The following is an 18,775-nucleotide window of genomic DNA, read 5'->3' on the forward strand; positions in this document are numbered from 1 at the left end:
TCATGCTAATAAAAGTCTAGATTTTTTGTTGAGGATGATGTTTCATGAGCCCCTGGCTTGTTCATGGGCGATGGAAGTGATAATGATGAGAGATATGTGGACTTACAAATTTAGGTGGCGTTCAATGGAGTTATTTTGAAGCTCGAGTCAGGACAGTTATAACAGAGAAAAAAATACTATAAAATAGTTTATCTCTGGTTATAGTGAGGTCCACGTAATAATGGCAACATTTGATTGACATTCTTGTCTATCATTCGACGAAGTAGATAGCGCTATCCTTTTCTAGCTCCGCAACGTTGCCAGATTTTTTTTCAACAATAAATAAAAATAATTTCAACAAAATATTCAATTTCAATTATAAAAATTCATTATTAAATTATTGAAAAATATATTTTCTTGACGAATAAAATATAATTCATTATTTTTAACAAGAATGAACAGTTAATATTACAACGAATAATTATACCGGTATCAGCTATCTTCAATAGAAGGGGCAGTGGCATGGCAGAGAATCGGCATTGCTGTCCTCCTATCTTACTCCACTGCCATTATAACGAGGACTTTACATTAGTGAAGTAGGCCTCAAGCACCCTTCCAACAGTAGGCTATAATAATTGAAAACATGATACTTGTCTAATCTGAGCCATTAGATATGAATGTGACTAGCGACCACATAGTACAAATAGTATTGTACCACATAGTACAAATTTGTATTATGTGGTCGCTAAATGTGACCAAAGAGGATAAGAATTAATCAGGATAAGTTTTAATAAGGATTTTATTTTATTGACCGAGCGAAGTGAGGTCTAAGATTCAAGTCGACGGTTTGGCATTTCTCTTAATGTTTAAATGTTTGAATGTTTATATGTTTATATATTGCGAATTTACGACGAAACGCAGTAATAGATTTTCATGAAATTTGACAGGTATGTTCCTTTTTTAATTGCGCGTCGACGTATATACAAGGTTTTTGGAAAATTTTCATTTCAAGAATAATATAAAAGGAAAAAGGAACCTCTTTCATACGCAAATATTAGAGTAAAAATCAGACTATAGAATTATTCCTATTTTCTATGATTTAAATAAATGGTCTAGCGGTCTACCACTTCCCCTATTGTATCATTTAAGCTTCAATAAGTGAGTACCTAACATAATTTTAACTCAAATTGCATGTAAAATGTGGTCGAATTATAACGATATACGCAATAAAAGTTCAAAAATTCAAGCATAAATTATCAGCACATCCCATTCCCATTCTAATAACTTGAACTTGCTGAAAAAATGGTCGAATTATAACGATGTACGCAATTATACTCAATTGTTATGGAGGGAAGCATAGCAGGAATTTTTTTAGAGGTTCTAATTTAAAAGTTGATTTTGTTTTCCATGTATTTGTGAATTAGTGAATTTGGCAATAAATTTGATTAGATTTGATTCGATTTAATTTATAATAAATTGATAAATAAGTATGCTACAAATATGAGAATAGTTTTGGGATAAATCTTGATTCTGCATCATGCCAATCGAGGAACAAAGCAATGAAATGTAGTCGTTGATATTCAATTATGAAATAAATCGGTAGAACAAAAGTAAATAACAAATGTCCATAATCCGGTTTAAACTCTCTGCAAAAAAGTTCAACAATTCAAGCATAAATTATCAGCACATCCCATTCCCATTCTAACTTGAACTTGAATAAATAACTTGAACTTGCTGAAAATGTGGTCGAATTATAACGATATACGCAATAAAAGTTATATAATAGACGGTCAAATAACGGAGAGACATTGATCGGACAGCTTTTAAGGAAAATGTAGGCTGAATAGAAGTTGCGCCCGGTATAATATGCAAAAATTGCATGACCAGTATTGTAATTAAGTGCATGGCAAAAATTCGCACGTCCTTGTAATCTTCATTCTTCTCGAGTTTATTCACATGCTGCTCGTTGATTATAAACACTACATAATTATTTTATTTAATTTGAATAATTTTTGCTCGTAAGAAATATACCATTGCATTTTTAGTTAGGCTAATCAATTGTTATGGAGCGAAGCATAGCAGGAATTTTTTAGAGGTTCTAATTTAAGAGTTGATTTATTATGTATATTGAAAACTTATATTTTACTTGTAAAAACTTTTGAAATATTATAATACTATCTTGAAATATATTAACTTGTGTAAACCTCAGCACTTCGAATTATAACGTTATACGCAATAAAAGTTATATAATAGACGGTTAAATACTCTTTATAATCCTGTATTAGACGGTAGAATGAATGATTTCTGTTTTATGTATTGTTCCGGACTACCAAGAAGTGGTTTTGAAGTCTGTTCTTAAAGAATTTGGAAGGAATAATCAGTTGGCCTTAAGTGGTCCGATTAACGACATTACAGTCGAGCGATCGTCACTTATCTTATCTGGAAGATTAGACTTGAAACGGCAATCTCTTCCTATAGACTCATTATAAAATGAATAATACATAGGTCTACTCCATTTAAAATTTCTATGAAGATCAATTCTCATTAATGTTTCAAGATACTGTAATAATTAATACTATAATAGTAGTAGTACATAACTAGTTACTAAAATAATATTACAACTGTCGAACACTGATTTTTGTCAAATAAACATGTTACAAAAATCTGTTAAGAACACAAACATTTTATGTTCCTCTGTTTAATAGATATTGAAACCATTAAAACTGTGAGGCTACTTCAGAATAACTAGAACATCTTCAAACCGAAACTCATTATACTACAAAACTTTCCATTCCATACCTTAGATTTGTCATATCATTGTATAACCTGAAGCTGTAATAACCCTGTTAACCCTGAAGCTGTAACTCAAATTTTATGGGGCTGTTTTCAAATATTTATTGTAAGATAAGTATTGACTAGATATTTGAGCATTTCAACAATATTTTCAAGAGCTGTTATTAATAAGTGGCTCTTATAACCAAGTGTATCAGATATCAAGTGGAAGTTTCAAGATTTTACAATCAAAAACATGAAGGGAGTAACTTTCTGTTGAAATCTGAAGATGATCTTAATTATTCATGTTGGATAAGTAGCACATTTGCAGATGAATAGTAGGGTCCAAATCCATTTGAATGTGATTAGGGCATTTTTTGGTCAAGGGAATTCAAATGAATGAGTCTTATATACCTTATATACCTCCTTCTTCATCCATTACCCACATCTGTGGGATCGATGGCGTCATTATACAATAAAAACAACACTTTCATACTCAAGTCAAGATCTGTACTCATACTCATACTCGTACTCATACTCAAGTCTGTAAGCAAGGGTATTAAAATCAAAACTGTAATTACTGAACAAATGTTCAAAACTATTTTCAAAAGTAATTGTGATTCAAAATATAGAGTTCAACTTACTCTAGAGGAAACTAAACTAATGGAGGATACAGTATGTGTTAGGACTCAAATTTTGACGATAAGGCTGAGTAATGAATGCTCTGTGTAATCCTGTATTAAACTTTCAAAGCGCTCTAATCATGTACGGCCAAAATTAAGCCTTGATAGCATTAAAAATTGCAGTCAGCTTAAAAATTGACAGACAGACAGGTGTATCGTATGTGTCTATATTATTGACAGCTCTGATAATGGGAAAATGACAACTCAAATACGGCATACTAAAGCTACAATCACAACTGATGAATCACGGCAGCCTAGCAAAATAATAAGAGAAGACGCAATAGATCCGATTGAAATAAATGGTAAATAAAAATAACATAGAATAAGAAGACGTTAGCAGAAGAGAAGGCTAGACCATATCAGGCGTTTTCAGAGTCGGCGAGGCAATAAGCTTTTCGATTGACTGATTGGGTTGGCGCCTGAAAAACGCTCAATGTGGTCTAGCCCTCAATGTAGAATTTACTGTAAAACTTTGTTACATAATACACAAAATACATTTTTAACCAACAAGAAGCTTGTAAAGTAAACAAGCACCATTATCTTATCATCAACTTATCTTGTTTGGAGACGATTTTGACAAAACTATAGCTGTACGTAGAATTTATTAAAAATAAATTAAAGAATACAATAGTTAGTAAGAGTTTTTTAATGATAATAATTTGAAACAATGCGGCACCCCTTGAGAACTTAACCTACCAAAACAACCACGCCATTACCAAAACATCAGTCAATATAACCTTAAAATGACAGCATTTTAGAAAATACAATATTTGTTTGTAATTTTGTTGATTTCAAGCATCAGAAAATAGAAGAAGAGTTGTCAAATCATAATTGCAAGATGAAAGCGATTTAAATAAGCCGTTTCCATAGCAACGCAGCAGTCTTGACTGTTTTATCACAACGGAAAATTGATAAAAAAGGTTGATTTCTGCTAGTCTACTAACCTGTTTGATATCGTCTCGTAAATTGTACGACGTAGAATAGGTATCTGGAGGAAATATCGGCTTATTTACATCCATTTCACAGCACTTGATTGTTTTTAAAACACTACACGCACATTGAAACACTTTGAAATGCACACAAAACAAGACACGACAGGTTACAACTGAAGCAAGTGGCCATTTGTTCTGCTCTTGCCTGCCAAAGATCCCCCACCACCATTTTCATTCCATGCTGCCATCAGTCACGCCGCCAAATTCAAATTGATTTTAGCTCTATTGTATGGTTTCCTCGAGAAAATAAAGAGTAGAATATTGTGGGGTATTTTATTCACATTACTTTCAAGTGATTCGTATGAGAATCATTTTTAGTTTTGTAGATTGTTTTTGTGATTACGCTTTCTAAATGATTCATATCAAAGCAGAAATCGAGAACAAAGAGTTTCAACTTTATGAATGTAGAATTCGTTACTGATTCGTATAGGTACGGTACCGCAAGTACGTAATTTATTATTATAGCTATAGCACTCAATAGACTGGCAGGTCTGCCTATTATATAAGTTTATTATAATTAAAAGAAAGGGCTTCAACAAGGGCACAAAGAAAGGAACAAGTGCATATACAGTGCAATTTCAAATTTGAATGTGTCTCTATATTGGTACCTTGTATACACCTACCGCAGGCTAAAGGCTTCACTACCTACTTATCTCACAATATATGGCAGTATTTCCTCTCAAAATAAGTCTATTATTACATAAAATAGATCTTCAGATATGATAGGTATTGTAATCTATTAATTTAGAGGTATCTAGTAAATATATTAGATACATTAAAAAAATATCTTACACCTTTATTCACGTTGCTTATTACTCCGTCCCATTATGTTGAAATATTTCAGAACAAGTAGGCTATAGAAGGAAAAGTTATAATATAGAGCATAATATCCTCATCCTACATCTATTTAGATTTAATCAGACGGAATTATGATTCACCTTCCTGAGAATCCTGCGTTTATAATCATTCTAGCTTAATCTATTTTAGCTTCATCTTTCTGCTCAGTTTATACTAAACAATCAACTTTATTTGATCCAGTACGGTATCAAGTCTGCAGCCATTTTAGTATTTAATTCACAAGTTCTTCTCAACAAGATTGATATTCATCTACTGCACCTCCAAAGGTATTCCACTGGTGTATACTCAATCACATAATACAGTACACGTTTAATTCTTCAATATTGAAGATTTTGACAAAATTACGATAGAACTTGAGTTAGTGGCCAAAGCCTGACTTAACATTGAACACCGATGTGCCTTTTTAATGCTTGCTACTGGACTCTCCAAATAACTATACCTACCTAGTAAGTTAGTGGGCCATATGAATAAAGTTGAGCATTTGCTCATACTTCTAAAATATGGAGCATTTGCTTCATTTTCTATGAATAAACGTGAGCAAAACCTTTTGCTCATGCTCATCAAAAAAATAGTTTGAGCATTTGCTCAAAATTGTATGAATAAACTAGAGCATTTGCTCAACTTTTGAAGCAAATGCTTCAAAAAAGGTGAGTCTAGTCTAGAGCAGCTTATCACCTTTTGCTCATAGTAAAATGGCTCAACTAATTCGTATGAGGAAGAGGAAACTATACCAGATACTATCACAACCAATAGTGTAGAACTATAAAACTCTTTTTAGATTCAACCATGATATATATCACAATTATTCCTACAAAAGAATAAATACAAAAGCTACGTGTTATAAAGATAGCCATCACAAAATAGGAAATAGGCATTTAAGAATATGAGAGTGTAGACGATTATAAGAAGGCTATTGATATTATTATAAGAATATGCTGAAGATTATTATAGAGATGACATTTTTTCACGCTATTATTTCAAAATTCTAAACTCAACTAACCTAAAACTGTATTCATAAATAGAAAACAGAGCAGACAACGCAAACACAAGCGGTGCCCCCTGTTTGCATATTTGGCGCTTCCGTGAGCTATAAATACAAATTAAGGCTACGAAAGCGAATCAGCTGATGAAAAATCTTTAAAATAGAGAGTTCAAGAGCATAAGGTAAGAGTATAAGGTAAAGCTTATTCATATAAAAATGAGCAAATGCTTTTGCTTCTACCTTTTGCTCATGAGAAAAACCTTATGCTCCATGCTCTTGCCCATGAGCATTTGCTTTCGTTTTATTCATATGGGCAATTAAGTAATTACCTATTCGAGTTCCGGTCTTCCGGTAGGCAATTGATTACAATTTGGGAATTGCATCACATGTAGAATAAAGACAAGGAATTGTAAAAACTGCAACACCAAGTAGAAATTTGTCTTTTAATATATAATATTTACAGAAATAAAGTATAAAAATGCATTTATAGATACACAGACATCTCGATGGTAAAATAGCTGGCTTCAATTACCATAATTTCATCATAAATCGCCATTTTTCCAATAGAGTATTTTTGCTTGTTTCGTGGTTACTATAATGTTATTATTTTTCATTTATATAATAATTACCAATTACACAATGAATGTAGTAGTTTAGAAAAGTGTATATAATTAATATCGACATAGTACAGTTTGTGGTACAATACAGGCAATGTTGGGATTCTACAAAATATACACACAAAAGGCGTAAACAAAAATAGTAATTTTCATAATTTACACATGCTAATAAACAATAAGCGAAACATTTATGCTATGTAATTTGTAATAATTCAAATTTGAGAAATAATGAGGTCTCAATCATACATTACTAAATTACAATTTACATTAATAATATTAAATTACAATTATTTTTTATCACATTAGTCAGAGGCATAACATAAGACATGAATAAGATAATAAATTTAAATGTTCACATAGCATTTTAAAAATGAGTTGGACTTTGTGTTCTTATAATATTTCCAAGTACTAATGATTCATCCATTCACACACTGCAACTGCTGGGTTATAATTTTTTTCAATATATTATACTTAATATTACTCTAATTATAGTAAATTTCTAAATTTTACTCTAGCTCGAACACCAAGCTTGTAGACAAACAAAAACTTAAGATTTAGTTCAATCTTAAATGAAAGACATGCAACCCTAAGCATTTATACGTCAAACGAGCAGTAAAATTATACTAAGCACCATCTTATTTTTGAATAAATAATCCTTTGAAAACTACTCCACTGAATAAGAGAAATGAAGCTATACATACTTGGAAGTAAAGTGATCATAAATCAAGAGACTGACTCTGAAAATATTTAGTAATTCATGGATGAATAAATGAGAATAGATGGGTGTAATGCAAACATTACACAATTATTTTAATATAGAAAAATTTATTCTGCATTGTTTTCAAATGCAAAATCTAAATATAAATGAAGAGAAATATCATGTTTGGTGAATGAATTAATGAATGAAGAGAAATATCATAGTTGGTGAATACTGAATAGTATCTTAATCTTTTCATATTCAACCAGCAATCATTCTCTTGAAATTCGAAAAATGAATTGTTTTTAAAATATTTTAGGTTACACAAAAAACAAAACTTGAATATGATAAAATCATATCCATCTCAAAATGATTAGTTTTACTAAACAAAACAGAATATTTTACTTTGAGTTCTTACTTCCTACATGAGAATTTTGCTTAGTATACATTTCAACATGTTCCTAAAATGCAATACTTTAAAATTAGGATTCATATTTAGCGCAATGATTTCCCAACAATGATACAATGTTTTTTATTACAATTATACCTGAGTCATTCACTTTCATCACATAACGACAATATTTTTCCAATATTCTTATAATGTATTTTAAAAAATTAAGAAATTTTTAGATAAACATAAAAAGCACACAACACATTCATACAATACAATTGCCACATACCAAGAACATTTTTTTTCAATACGTCAACAAAATGAAGAAATTTGTAGAAAACATAGTCATAAAAACACATACACTCATACAATTCTTTACAGTCCTTGTCACACATAGGCGCCGACTCCATGGGGCCCAAGGGGCTCGAGCCCCCCCAAAAATTTAGTTGAGGGGGCGGAGCCCCCCCAATAATTTGTTGAGAAGGATAATTACATTTTGCTTGTAAGTTTAAAGCATCGCGTGATACGCTACTATAAACTCTTTAAACAGTACTAAACCAATTACTCTCAACACAATGTCATACTGTGTTGTGCTTTTACGAACTTAATACGATGTAAAACTGAGTAAGTTTAGCCAAAGAGATGAGTGTTGAAGCATGAGGGTAAGGGGAGTCATAGATAGTTATAAGAATTTGGAACTGTGCTGCGACGCGAACCACTGTTATTGTTATTGTCTACTTGTTATTGTTATTGTCTAGAAGGCGTAGAGGGCGACGACCCGGTAAGTCAAACAACCCACCCCTCCCCGCACACTCATGCCAAAAATTGCGCCACTGCTCCTGCACTCACTCTAGCAGTGTGTCCAGCCGTAGTACATTTTGCGAGGGATATTTTGATAATTAGTACTTAATTTTTCCCGGGCTGGACACACTGCATTCTAGTCTGTCTTGTGTTGTGTAGTTGTGATAGTTGGCTAGTTGCTTCTTTTGTCGGCTTCTGCATTAGTGATTTTTTTTGTAGCCTATAATGGATAAATTCATCACTAAGAAGCCTCGCATTGACACTGCAACCCCGGCAAATGTCGAAACAACTGCTTCAACATCAGGCGTGAGCTTTTCACAGCAAAATACAAAACCTAATGACAAGCCTATTGGAGGAAGATCGTTCCAGAAGTCTTGGGTGACTAAATATAAATGGTTACAATATGACGCAACAATGGATAAAGTTTTTTGTCAGACCTGCAAAGAGGCAGAGGCCAAGGGCCTTCTCCAATTGACTACCAAGAAAGAAGATGCGTTTACTACTGTTGGTTTTTCTAACTGGAAAAAGGGATTGGACAAATTTCGTACTCATGAAAATACGTCTGTGCATAAGGAAGGAGTTTTAAAACTTTCATCTTTAGCAAAACCAAGTGTAGCCGCTCAATTAAATGATCAATTGAACAGTGACATGAAGAAAGCCCGTTTGGCTCTTGAAATTATTTTTACAACAGTTAAGTACCTTTGCCGGCAAGGTTTGGCCATAAGAGGACATGAAGATATTAACTCAAATTTTTTGCAATTGCTAGAACTTAGGAAAAAAGACGTTCCTGAGTTAAAAGACTGGTTGGGGCGTTCTGGGTATAAATGGATCTCACATGACGTTCAAAATGAGATAATTGATATATTGGGCAAATCTGTTGTGCGCTCAGTGCTAGATAAAATCAAGAATAGTGAACACTTTTCAATTATTGTGGACGAAACAAGTGATATATCGATTCATGAGCAAGTGTCATTTTGTGTTCGAACTGTAAGTGACGATTTAATAATCAATGAAGACTTTATTGGTTTATATGAGACTCCTAATACCGAAGCACAAACTCTTTTCAAAATTGTTAAGGACATTTTTGCGCGGCTTAATTTACCTATTGAAAAATTGAGAGGACAGTGCTATGATGGAGCGGCAAACATGAGAGGAAGATTTAAAGGCCTGCAAAAGTTACTTTTGGATATTCAGCCCCAGGCACACTACGTGCACTGTACAGCCCATAGTTTGAACTTAGCAGTGCAGGACAGCCTTTCTTGCCTCCCATGCATGAGGGATGTTATGGCCTTAGCCAAAGATCTAATAAATACAGTTAAGGAATCTAACAAAAGAATCAATTTATTTAGAAACATACGCCTCGAAAGTGAAAATGATCAAGCCAATCTTCGACCACTTTGCCCGACCCGATGGACAATGCGAGCTTCAAGTATACAGAGGATTTTGAAAAACTATGAAGATCTCCTACAGTTTTTTGAGATATTTTCCTCAACAGACAAAACTGAAGCAGGTTATAAATGTGCGGGTTTTCTTGAATCTATGATACTGTTCAGGACTTATTTATTTTTGAATTTATATTGCCATGTAATGAACGTAGTAGAAGAAGTTAACGAAAACATTCAGAGCCCTCATCTAAGTGTAACTGAAGTGGAAGGCATGTTTAAAGGATTGATTAGCATTTTAGATGATAAGCGAGATGGCTTTGAGGAGTTTTGGAAGTCGTGCTTAAAAAACAAATTTTCACAAGTAGAAGAGCCTGTGATTCCAAGGAAACGGCGCGTTCCAAATAGATATGAAAACGACGGAGCCAGCTCACCACATAACTTCAACACCCCAAAGGACTACTTCAAAGCTCTCTACATCGAGGTGTGTGAAACGGTGCGATCTTGCATCAAAGAACGCTTTGAGTCCACGGGCTTGTCGCGGCTCGTTGCGGTCGAAAAAGAGTTTTTGAGTGTGTTAGTGGCGAACGAAGAAGGTTCAAGTTTCGAACAGTCGAAAGATTTTTTTAAAAATGACCTGGATGTTGAAAGGTTGCAAATACATCTAAACATGTTAGCCGATATTAATAGGCAAAATAATTTAAAAATGAAATCAATGCGTGATGTAAGGAAATATCTTTCACAAGAGCCAGCCATTAAAAAAATGCTGTCAGAAGTGGTTAAAGTGATCAAGCTTCTTCAAGTAGTGCCAATTTCGTCGGCAACGGCAGAACGCTCTTTTAGTGCACTCCGTCGACTGAAGACGTATCTGAGATCAACAATGGGACAGAAACGGCTGAACAATTTAGCAGTCCTTCACGCCCACCGTGATGTCCTGGACGAAGTTCACTTGAGCACGGTGATGAACGAGTTTATAAGCAGCAATGAACTCAGAAGGCATACTTTTTCAATGGTATAAGGAGAAGGACATTGGCCAATCAATGGATATGTATGTAAGTTAAACTGAATTAAATACAGTAATTATTTTATTCTTCATACTCTCTGTATTTTAAGTAAGTAGACCTAGGCTTTTTATCTTCTGAAAATTTGGCTTTTCGAGTAATATTAGATATTCTTTATGCTATTTTTAGTTCATTAATTTTGCTCATTTTTATTTTATTTTAGTGTGAAAGAGTAAAATGTGATTTGTTTCTGCCTATATTCTTTATACTGCATAATTAAATACAGCGTTTTAGGTCTTATAAATTCAAAATTGGTCCATGATTTAGGGACATTGGCCAACCAATCAATATGTATATATACATATTGGGTTAAATACAGTAATTTATTCTTCATACTCTCTGTATTTTTAATAAATAGAAAGAAGTAAGCTTTTTTCTTCCATAAATTTGACTTTTTGAAAAATATTTTATACCAGTAGTTAAATAAAGCATTTCTAGGCCTTATAAATTTAAAAAAAATTTGTTGGGGGGGGGGGGTTGGCGGACCACCCGGTTAGGGCCCCCCCAATAATTTTGACAAGTCGGCGCCTATGTTGTCACATACCAACAAAGCACACAACAAATGTATTGCAAGTTATCGGAAAAATTTATACGAAAATTATTATCACAGTAAGGCTAACAAACAATACTGAACAACAAACTATAAAATAGCAAACTTTCGTACAAAATTCAACCGTTTTTTGAAACATTTATATCTAGCGAAAATAAATCATATATAATATATTTGATGAATGCACCTCACATACAATCTTTGCACATACTACTTAAACTAGAACATATATATTAAAACTATTTTCAACATGATAACAATGAATTCCCAACATTGACTTATGTTATCAAAAACAAATAATTACAATTAAATCGAAATGGCAACTCACAATGATACAGTTACTGTAGAAATTAGCTTTGAACCTGCCTTCACTATAATATAATTATATACAACACATAATACAAGTTTTCATTTATCAATGGTGAAGTAACCGTTTGAACGGAGTCACTTATTTGGGTAGAGCGCTCTATTAGAGCAATCTAGGCTGACAATAGACAAGTTTAGACTGATCTAGCTATAGTTCAGGACGAGTCTAAACAGTAGAAATCGAAAGAAAGAACATTAAGAGTAACAGAAAACTCAAATTCTTAGGAAATCCTGAATAATATTGTTGAAAAACTAAAGGATATTTTTAAAATAGGATAATAATGATAAATTTATTTTATTGAATGATCATTTTCTCCTATTCTTGGATTTACTTTAGAAGAGTTGAGGTAAATAGTTGAGAAACGAAGTACTCTAGCGAGATTGCTCTACAGAGTGCACTAAGCAATAACTGCACCCGTTCGGAAGGGATGTTCTCTATGGGTGTCTGCCTTTTGAACATTTCATAATCATTTAATACTAAGTATTAATATCATTAGTATTAAGTATTAATACTTATATTACTTGAGGTTCAACTTGGATTACAATAATATAAAATACCTAACCACTCTAGTTGAATTGAAATTTCATGTTTTAGAAGTGGAAGTCGAAAACATTTCAGTCATCTGAGAAAAGTTATGTTTGAAGCTTAAGGATATTTTCAGTCAAAGACTTGTTAAATAAGTTAACAACTGAATCTAGAATGATCGTTTTCAACTATTATTGAAGTTTACGTTGGCTCAAATCTCCATGAAATTAGAAGTAAGATTGTTCATGAACTTATCACTTCTGTGAGTTTATATTGAATACCGTTTATCAAACAGTTATTTCGAGGCTCAATTTTAATGAAATTTGCAGAGTTGACAGTGGTTTTAGAAGTAAGATTTTTCATGAAATTATCACTTCTTTGAGTTTATATTGAATACCGTTTATAAATAGTTATTTCGAGGGTAAATTTTAATTAAAATTGCAAAATTGACAGTGTTTCACCTACAAACTGAGATCTTTCTTGTTCAATACAGGACCCGTATTCAATATTTGAATACAATATTTAATAATTGGAATATCTTGCAATAATAGAAACCCCTATGAAGTCATCATTTCTTATTAGATGATATGAATTTAAAAGAGAGCCTATTTTACATAAGAAATTTATAAATAATTTTCAAAACTTGAGTTTGAATTCAATATAAAATTGTATGAAGTCCCAATTCATAACGAAGCAATTTACAACAGATTATCAATTCTACCAAGACATTATGAATTTTGATCATAGATCAAAATCATTTTCAAATCTTATTTCATTCTTCAAGATTAATTTTTGGACAGACACCCAAAAACTACTGAATTCAAATAAACTGTTCTGCCATAACAGATACTATAGTGGAAAGTTGTGCTAAAAACGCACTTCTAAGCTATAAACACACCATCTCTGTACAAGAAATGGTTAATTCCTATAACATTATTTACTCTTATTTATATATTTTATGTATAAGATACAATTAGTAAACAGAAATCATATATTTACAGACAGCGCAGTTTAATCGAAACAATCTAAAAACATGGCTATAAACAACAGTTTCACAACGCTACTAAGGACGCTAGAAAATCTTGTTTTAAAAATGTGCACATTCATCTTGTGTATTATTTTTACAGTTTTTTAGTGTTTATTTTCGGAAAAAATCAATCTTAAAATGTATGTATATAGCACAACAATGTTTTCTTTCACTCATCTTTGTTGTATAAATTTAGGGCATACACAATGCTTATCATATAATATATCATATGTATATAAAATAAACGTCTTTCGCATTGTACACAAAAATCTTACGCTCAATTTGTTTTAGTATATTTACTTTAAAGCTGATTCGACAATAATCGATATTTTGTAAATAAGATGCTTGAGACTCAACTAGGGAACTTAGCTTAGAGAGGCAGCTGGCCTCGGGAGGCATCCCGCAAACGTCATGGCCTATGGAATCTGAAAACAACCACCGCCACATCAATTAATATTTACAAAATCAATCAACAACCTGATCAATATACTTCAATAAAGATACAAAGAATAATGAATCAAGATTGCCAAAAGTGCACCCTTCAGTCTGCTAGTGCTGCTTAGTCGCGGGTTCGAATCCCGTTGAAGCAATGGTTCTTAATCTGCCCTGACACTCTCACCAACATCTGTACCTCTGCTTTTAGGCAGTTTTGAAACACTTGACTCTTCAAGTCACAATAACTTTAAAAATTGACCGAATACTACAGAAAATGTATAAAACTAGTCAGAAAACCCTCATACAAATACAGGGCAATGAAGATAATATAAATTTATTAAATGATTCAAACTAATTCAAAATTATCGTCACCGACATGTCGTTGGGAGCATAGCTCCTACTGGTGTCTAACGTCAATTGTCAGCCGACATTTCATCGTCGAGAGTTTCAAGTTTTCAACATAATTTTGGTCAGTTTGAGGTTAGGTAGCTTTTTGTACCGTAGCTATTAGTTTTCCTGTAGCAAGTTACACGTCGCAAGGAACAAGTAAAATGCTTCTGAAAAGCGTACATTATGAAGTTTTTACTCCCAGAAATGATCAGTCAAATCCTTGTTTGTGGGCTGAAATTGTTACAGATGTGTCGGTGAGTGTGGATGGCATCGACGATGTCGGCCGACAATCTGGTGTCGTGTCTGCGTCATGTCGTCTCAGAATCGGTGTGTGTGAAAGCGGTCATTGGATCACTCTTGATACTTATCCCACAATGCACATATGGTAATCTACATGAATGAACTGAACGACTGATTGTATGTAATTCATCTTAAAAATGATGAATGAATCAAGAATGATGTTTCATAGTCACAAAAAGAGCAGTACATTGACAAGTAATTTTTATCTGAATAAGATTGATAACTTCGTTTGCTGTGGATGATACCCACATTAGCTCCAGGCTTTTGCTTGAGTAATGAGACGGATGATGATGGGATATCTTAACCTCATTCTTTTTGAAACTTTTATTTGTAAAAATTTGGGAGAAGACAGTCTTGGGCTATGTCTGTTGTCTTCTCCCAATCATATTATATTGTAATATTATGATTTGTGTTTGTCAATGAAATAAATAAATAAATATGAATGGACTTACAGCTTTAGGTGGGTACCGAACCACAGGGAGGCGATATTTCAACTCATTAATGGTATTCAGATGAGTTCGGCTCTAAATTAATCATCAATATTAATTCATTGTTTTATCTTCTTCTTCTTCACTTCAGGGATTAGGTTTATTAATTAACCTGTTCCGGTACCCATCTCTTTCTTGGTCTCCCTACATCTCTTTTTCGTGTGGGTTTATAGTTTTGGACTACAACGGGCATTCTACCAGGTGGCATTCTATCCAAATGACTGCACCAGTTGCGTCTATTATGAATAATTATTTCATGCAGAGGAGCATCCGATAAAACCTGTCTTATATCAGTATTTCTGATTCTATCAACTCTAGTGCAACCAAATACACTCCTTAGAAACCTCATTTCTGCAGCTTGAATTCGACTGTCCATTCACGTGTGTGAATTCAATTCTCACTTCCATATAGGAGAGTCGTAACTGCAATGGTATTATAGAACTTTATTCTGGTTTCTTGGCTTGTTTTATTTTTGAGGTTTCTTGTATAGTGCCACATATTTTCTGAAACTTTGAAATTTTATTGTATACATCAATATCTGTATCATATGTTACATCATTACCAAGATAGTTGAAATTTTTCACTTGTTCTATTAATTTTCCGTTCAATTCTATTTTGGTTCTGATTGGATATTTTCCTTTGAATACCATTGATTTGGTTTTTATAACTGATATTCTCAAATTGCAATTTTCAGCAACTCCGTCCAACATGAAAACTGATTTTTGTAAAGAATCTTCATTTCTCTGAATTATCACTAAGTCATCCGCATACATAATTGAATTCACAAAACTATGGGTTGAGAGCTGTATACCTGAGTCCACAAAAGTTTTCCATGTGCGTAACATGTCGTCAACATAAATATTAAATAAAGTCGGCGATATACAACAACCTTGTCTAACCCCTTTGTTTATGCCAATGGCATCAGTCAACCCCCCTTTTACTTGCAGACGAATTGTAGTATCCATGTAGAGGCTCTGTAGAGATTGAATGATATGTTTGGGATATCCTCTTGATTCAAGAATTGACCATAACATGCCGCGATTAACTGAATCAAAAGCCTTTGTGTAAAATTTATTATTTTTTATCAATAGCTTATTAGCGCGATCACGAAACCAAATCCCAGCACGCCAAGCGTGCACTTGCACATATACGCACTCAATGTGATCACACACTCTAGTTGCTATATCAATATGGTAACCTTTTTTCAATTATTGTTCGATCAGTTCCATTCCTATAGTCATCACACCTCACCATGAAGCCTGTTATTTTGTTTGTATTGTTTTTGTATATTTCAATTTTTATTGTTCTGAATAAGTTTGAAATTCTGACAAATTAAAACGTGAGTATTACACACATAAATCAGAATGACCTGGAATGACCTCTTGGAACATAGTTTTGAAACTGAACCCATCAGTCTAATAGATTGAAAGGCAAATTTATTCCCAGGAGGAGTGGTCTAAGATTTCACTATGTTGTTACTACGATAATATTGTTCCTTATTTTTTCCTCATCATCACCCAGGCTAGAAGCACTTCTAGAGAGTTGTCTTTGTCAATAAATGAATTAATTTGAATTTGAACTGACCTGGTGAGATGTTTGCTGTCGTGATGCACCTCCATTTCGGAGCTCTTGAACTCATTGAGCTCCTTACGAATGGCTGCCTTATCCTTGGGCGTGAGCCGCGTCCACGGCTTGTCGGCTCGCCTGTCGTAGTCGTGCGCCTGCGTAACCTCTATGTAGTCGTTGAACCTGATTATCTGCAAACAAACAAACCACAAATCAGTCACACAAACTCACAAACATCAACTTAATTGACTTTTGATAAGTCTGATTCATAGTGATTTAAAAAAATTGAAAATGTAAAAATTGAGTCGATGTAAGTATTGAATGACTAATAAAATTCTATTCTATTGTAAGTAGTTAAGGCCCGTCACTAAGGGTCTCTTCACACTTAGCTACGCTACGCTGAAATAAGTCCTATATCCCAATGATATCCTATACTATCAAACGAGCAATTTCTGTTTATATGTTTAGATGTTTATATATCTGTATTAACTGGATCTCGAAAATGGCTCTACCGATCCTCATGACGAAAGTAGGAAGTGAGAAAATTTGGAATAAAGAAGGTTTATGATATGAAAATTCGATTGCACTAGGTCTCAACCCTGGGATAACTCGCTGAAGGCCATTAAAAGGATAAATACGTCCTTGGAAAAACAGCTGGAAATGTTGTCGATACAATAATGGAAGTGAGTGAGCGAGTGAATGTGTGGGTTATTACTCATCTGATTTCACGAGAAAAATAATCCAGCGAGGAAAACTTACTTTTGTTTATTTCTCTATTTTTAGAAAACATGTTTACTTCAGAAAGTCCAAAATAGTAACTAGATGCTGTTAGTATATTAACAAATAATATTGTAGCAAACATAGTATATAATTGTAAATCGAATTCATAGTATATATATATTTGTAATTAATGTTGTGTTTGTTTTTTTAAGTGTGAATAAATTGTTATTTTGATGAGTGATAGTAGCCTAACCTAGATTTTGATTTGGACTGTAGTATAAATTTGAAAATGGACAGTTTTAGGCATAAGCCTGTTGGGCCTCCTCATATAACTGTAAAAATAATTATTGTATGATTGAAAAAAATGATAGATAAATATAAACTATAAATTCAATCTTTCGTTACAAATTTTCTATGCTTTTATTACTAATCTCCCAGTGTTGGATCTTAGCTACGAATCTGTCCCGTTCACATTCCTAGCTTCGATTCAAGATTAGAAAAAGGACGTATTTCAGCGTAGCGTAGCTGAGTGTGAAGAGGCCTTTACGTACTACAGGTTTCACCTGCACGATACGACTGTACAGTCGACAACCTGAGCGTTAATGGCAGTTTCTTCGACACAGTAGTACAGTAAACAATATTATTTCAATCACTAAAATGCCATGTTTTGGACTCAGGGGACTTTGAAACGTATAGAGAACTTGAAATTGGGGTACCTAAAATTTTTTTAAATGCGATACTTTTCTTACCTATGGTAGTAGGTAGGACAAGGAAAGTAAAAAGCTACAGGCTGAATGTCAGTCTACATCTCGATTAAAGTTTTCAATGTAAATTTAATAAAAATGTGATCATCAATTCAAATTATTGTTGTTTACAAACAGTCTAATAATGTAAAATATTTCTTGTTTAATTTTGAATCTACTTTGTAAAAATACTTGAGGACTGAAAATTTTGTGAATTGAAGAACTTCAAGACTTAACCTATTTCGGACCAAGTGTTATCTAAATTTGGGAGGGGAAAAGCACAAGTTTACCTTATTATTCCTCTCCCTATCATTTTGATAATGTAATTATTGTATAAATGAATAAATAATAAATGAATAAAGTCTGCAATGAACGACTTTAACAATTTATTGCCCTTATTGTCAAAATTGATCATTCATTTTCTTCATAGTAGGTCTAAAGCCAAATTA

At 33.1% G+C, this 18,775-nt stretch overlaps 3 protein-coding genes across 8 annotated transcripts in view; 1 reads left to right on the plus strand and 2 right to left on the minus strand.

Annotated features, from left to right (window-relative positions):
- Window positions 1-4,575, minus strand: part of LOC111043234 (inositol-trisphosphate 3-kinase homolog) — a 205,680-nt gene extending 201,105 nt beyond the window's left edge. Inside the window, exon 1 of one of the 2 annotated variants that reach the window (XM_022328139.2) lies at window positions 4,379-4,575. In XM_022328139.2, coding sequence (XP_022183831.2) covers window positions 4,379-4,453 — 75 coding nt within the window. In that variant the 5' untranslated portion in view covers window positions 4,454-4,575. The remainder of the gene's footprint in view (window positions 1-4,378) is intronic. The other variant, XM_039436676.1, reaches the window with a different exon arrangement.
- Window positions 4,576-10,359: 5,784 nt separating this feature from the next.
- On the plus strand, window positions 10,360-11,172 carry LOC111054322 (zinc finger MYM-type protein 1-like). Its single transcript, XM_022341329.1, has one exon. It carries the CDS (start codon window positions 10,360-10,362, stop codon window positions 11,170-11,172), a length of 813 nt encoding a protein of 270 aa, XP_022197021.1.
- Window positions 11,173-12,241: 1,069 nt separating this feature from the next.
- The window catches only part of LOC111043252 (phosphatase and actin regulator 4), a 386,179-nt gene continuing 379,645 nt past the window's right edge, over window positions 12,242-18,775 (minus strand). For all 5 annotated transcript variants that reach the window (XM_039436681.1, XM_039436682.1, XM_039436680.1 and 2 more), the window contains 2 exons: window positions 16,882-17,054; window positions 12,242-14,109 (listed from right to left, as the gene is read on the minus strand). In XM_039436681.1, coding sequence (XP_039292615.1) covers window positions 14,094-14,109; window positions 16,882-17,054 — 189 coding nt within the window. In that variant the 3' untranslated portion in view covers window positions 12,242-14,093. The remainder of the gene's footprint in view (window positions 14,110-16,881; window positions 17,055-18,775) is intronic.

This window comes from Nilaparvata lugens, chromosome 10, assembly GCF_014356525.2.
Source record: "Nilaparvata lugens isolate BPH chromosome 10, ASM1435652v1, whole genome shotgun sequence".
Classification (NCBI taxonomy): domain Eukaryota; kingdom Metazoa; phylum Arthropoda; class Insecta; order Hemiptera; family Delphacidae; genus Nilaparvata; species Nilaparvata lugens.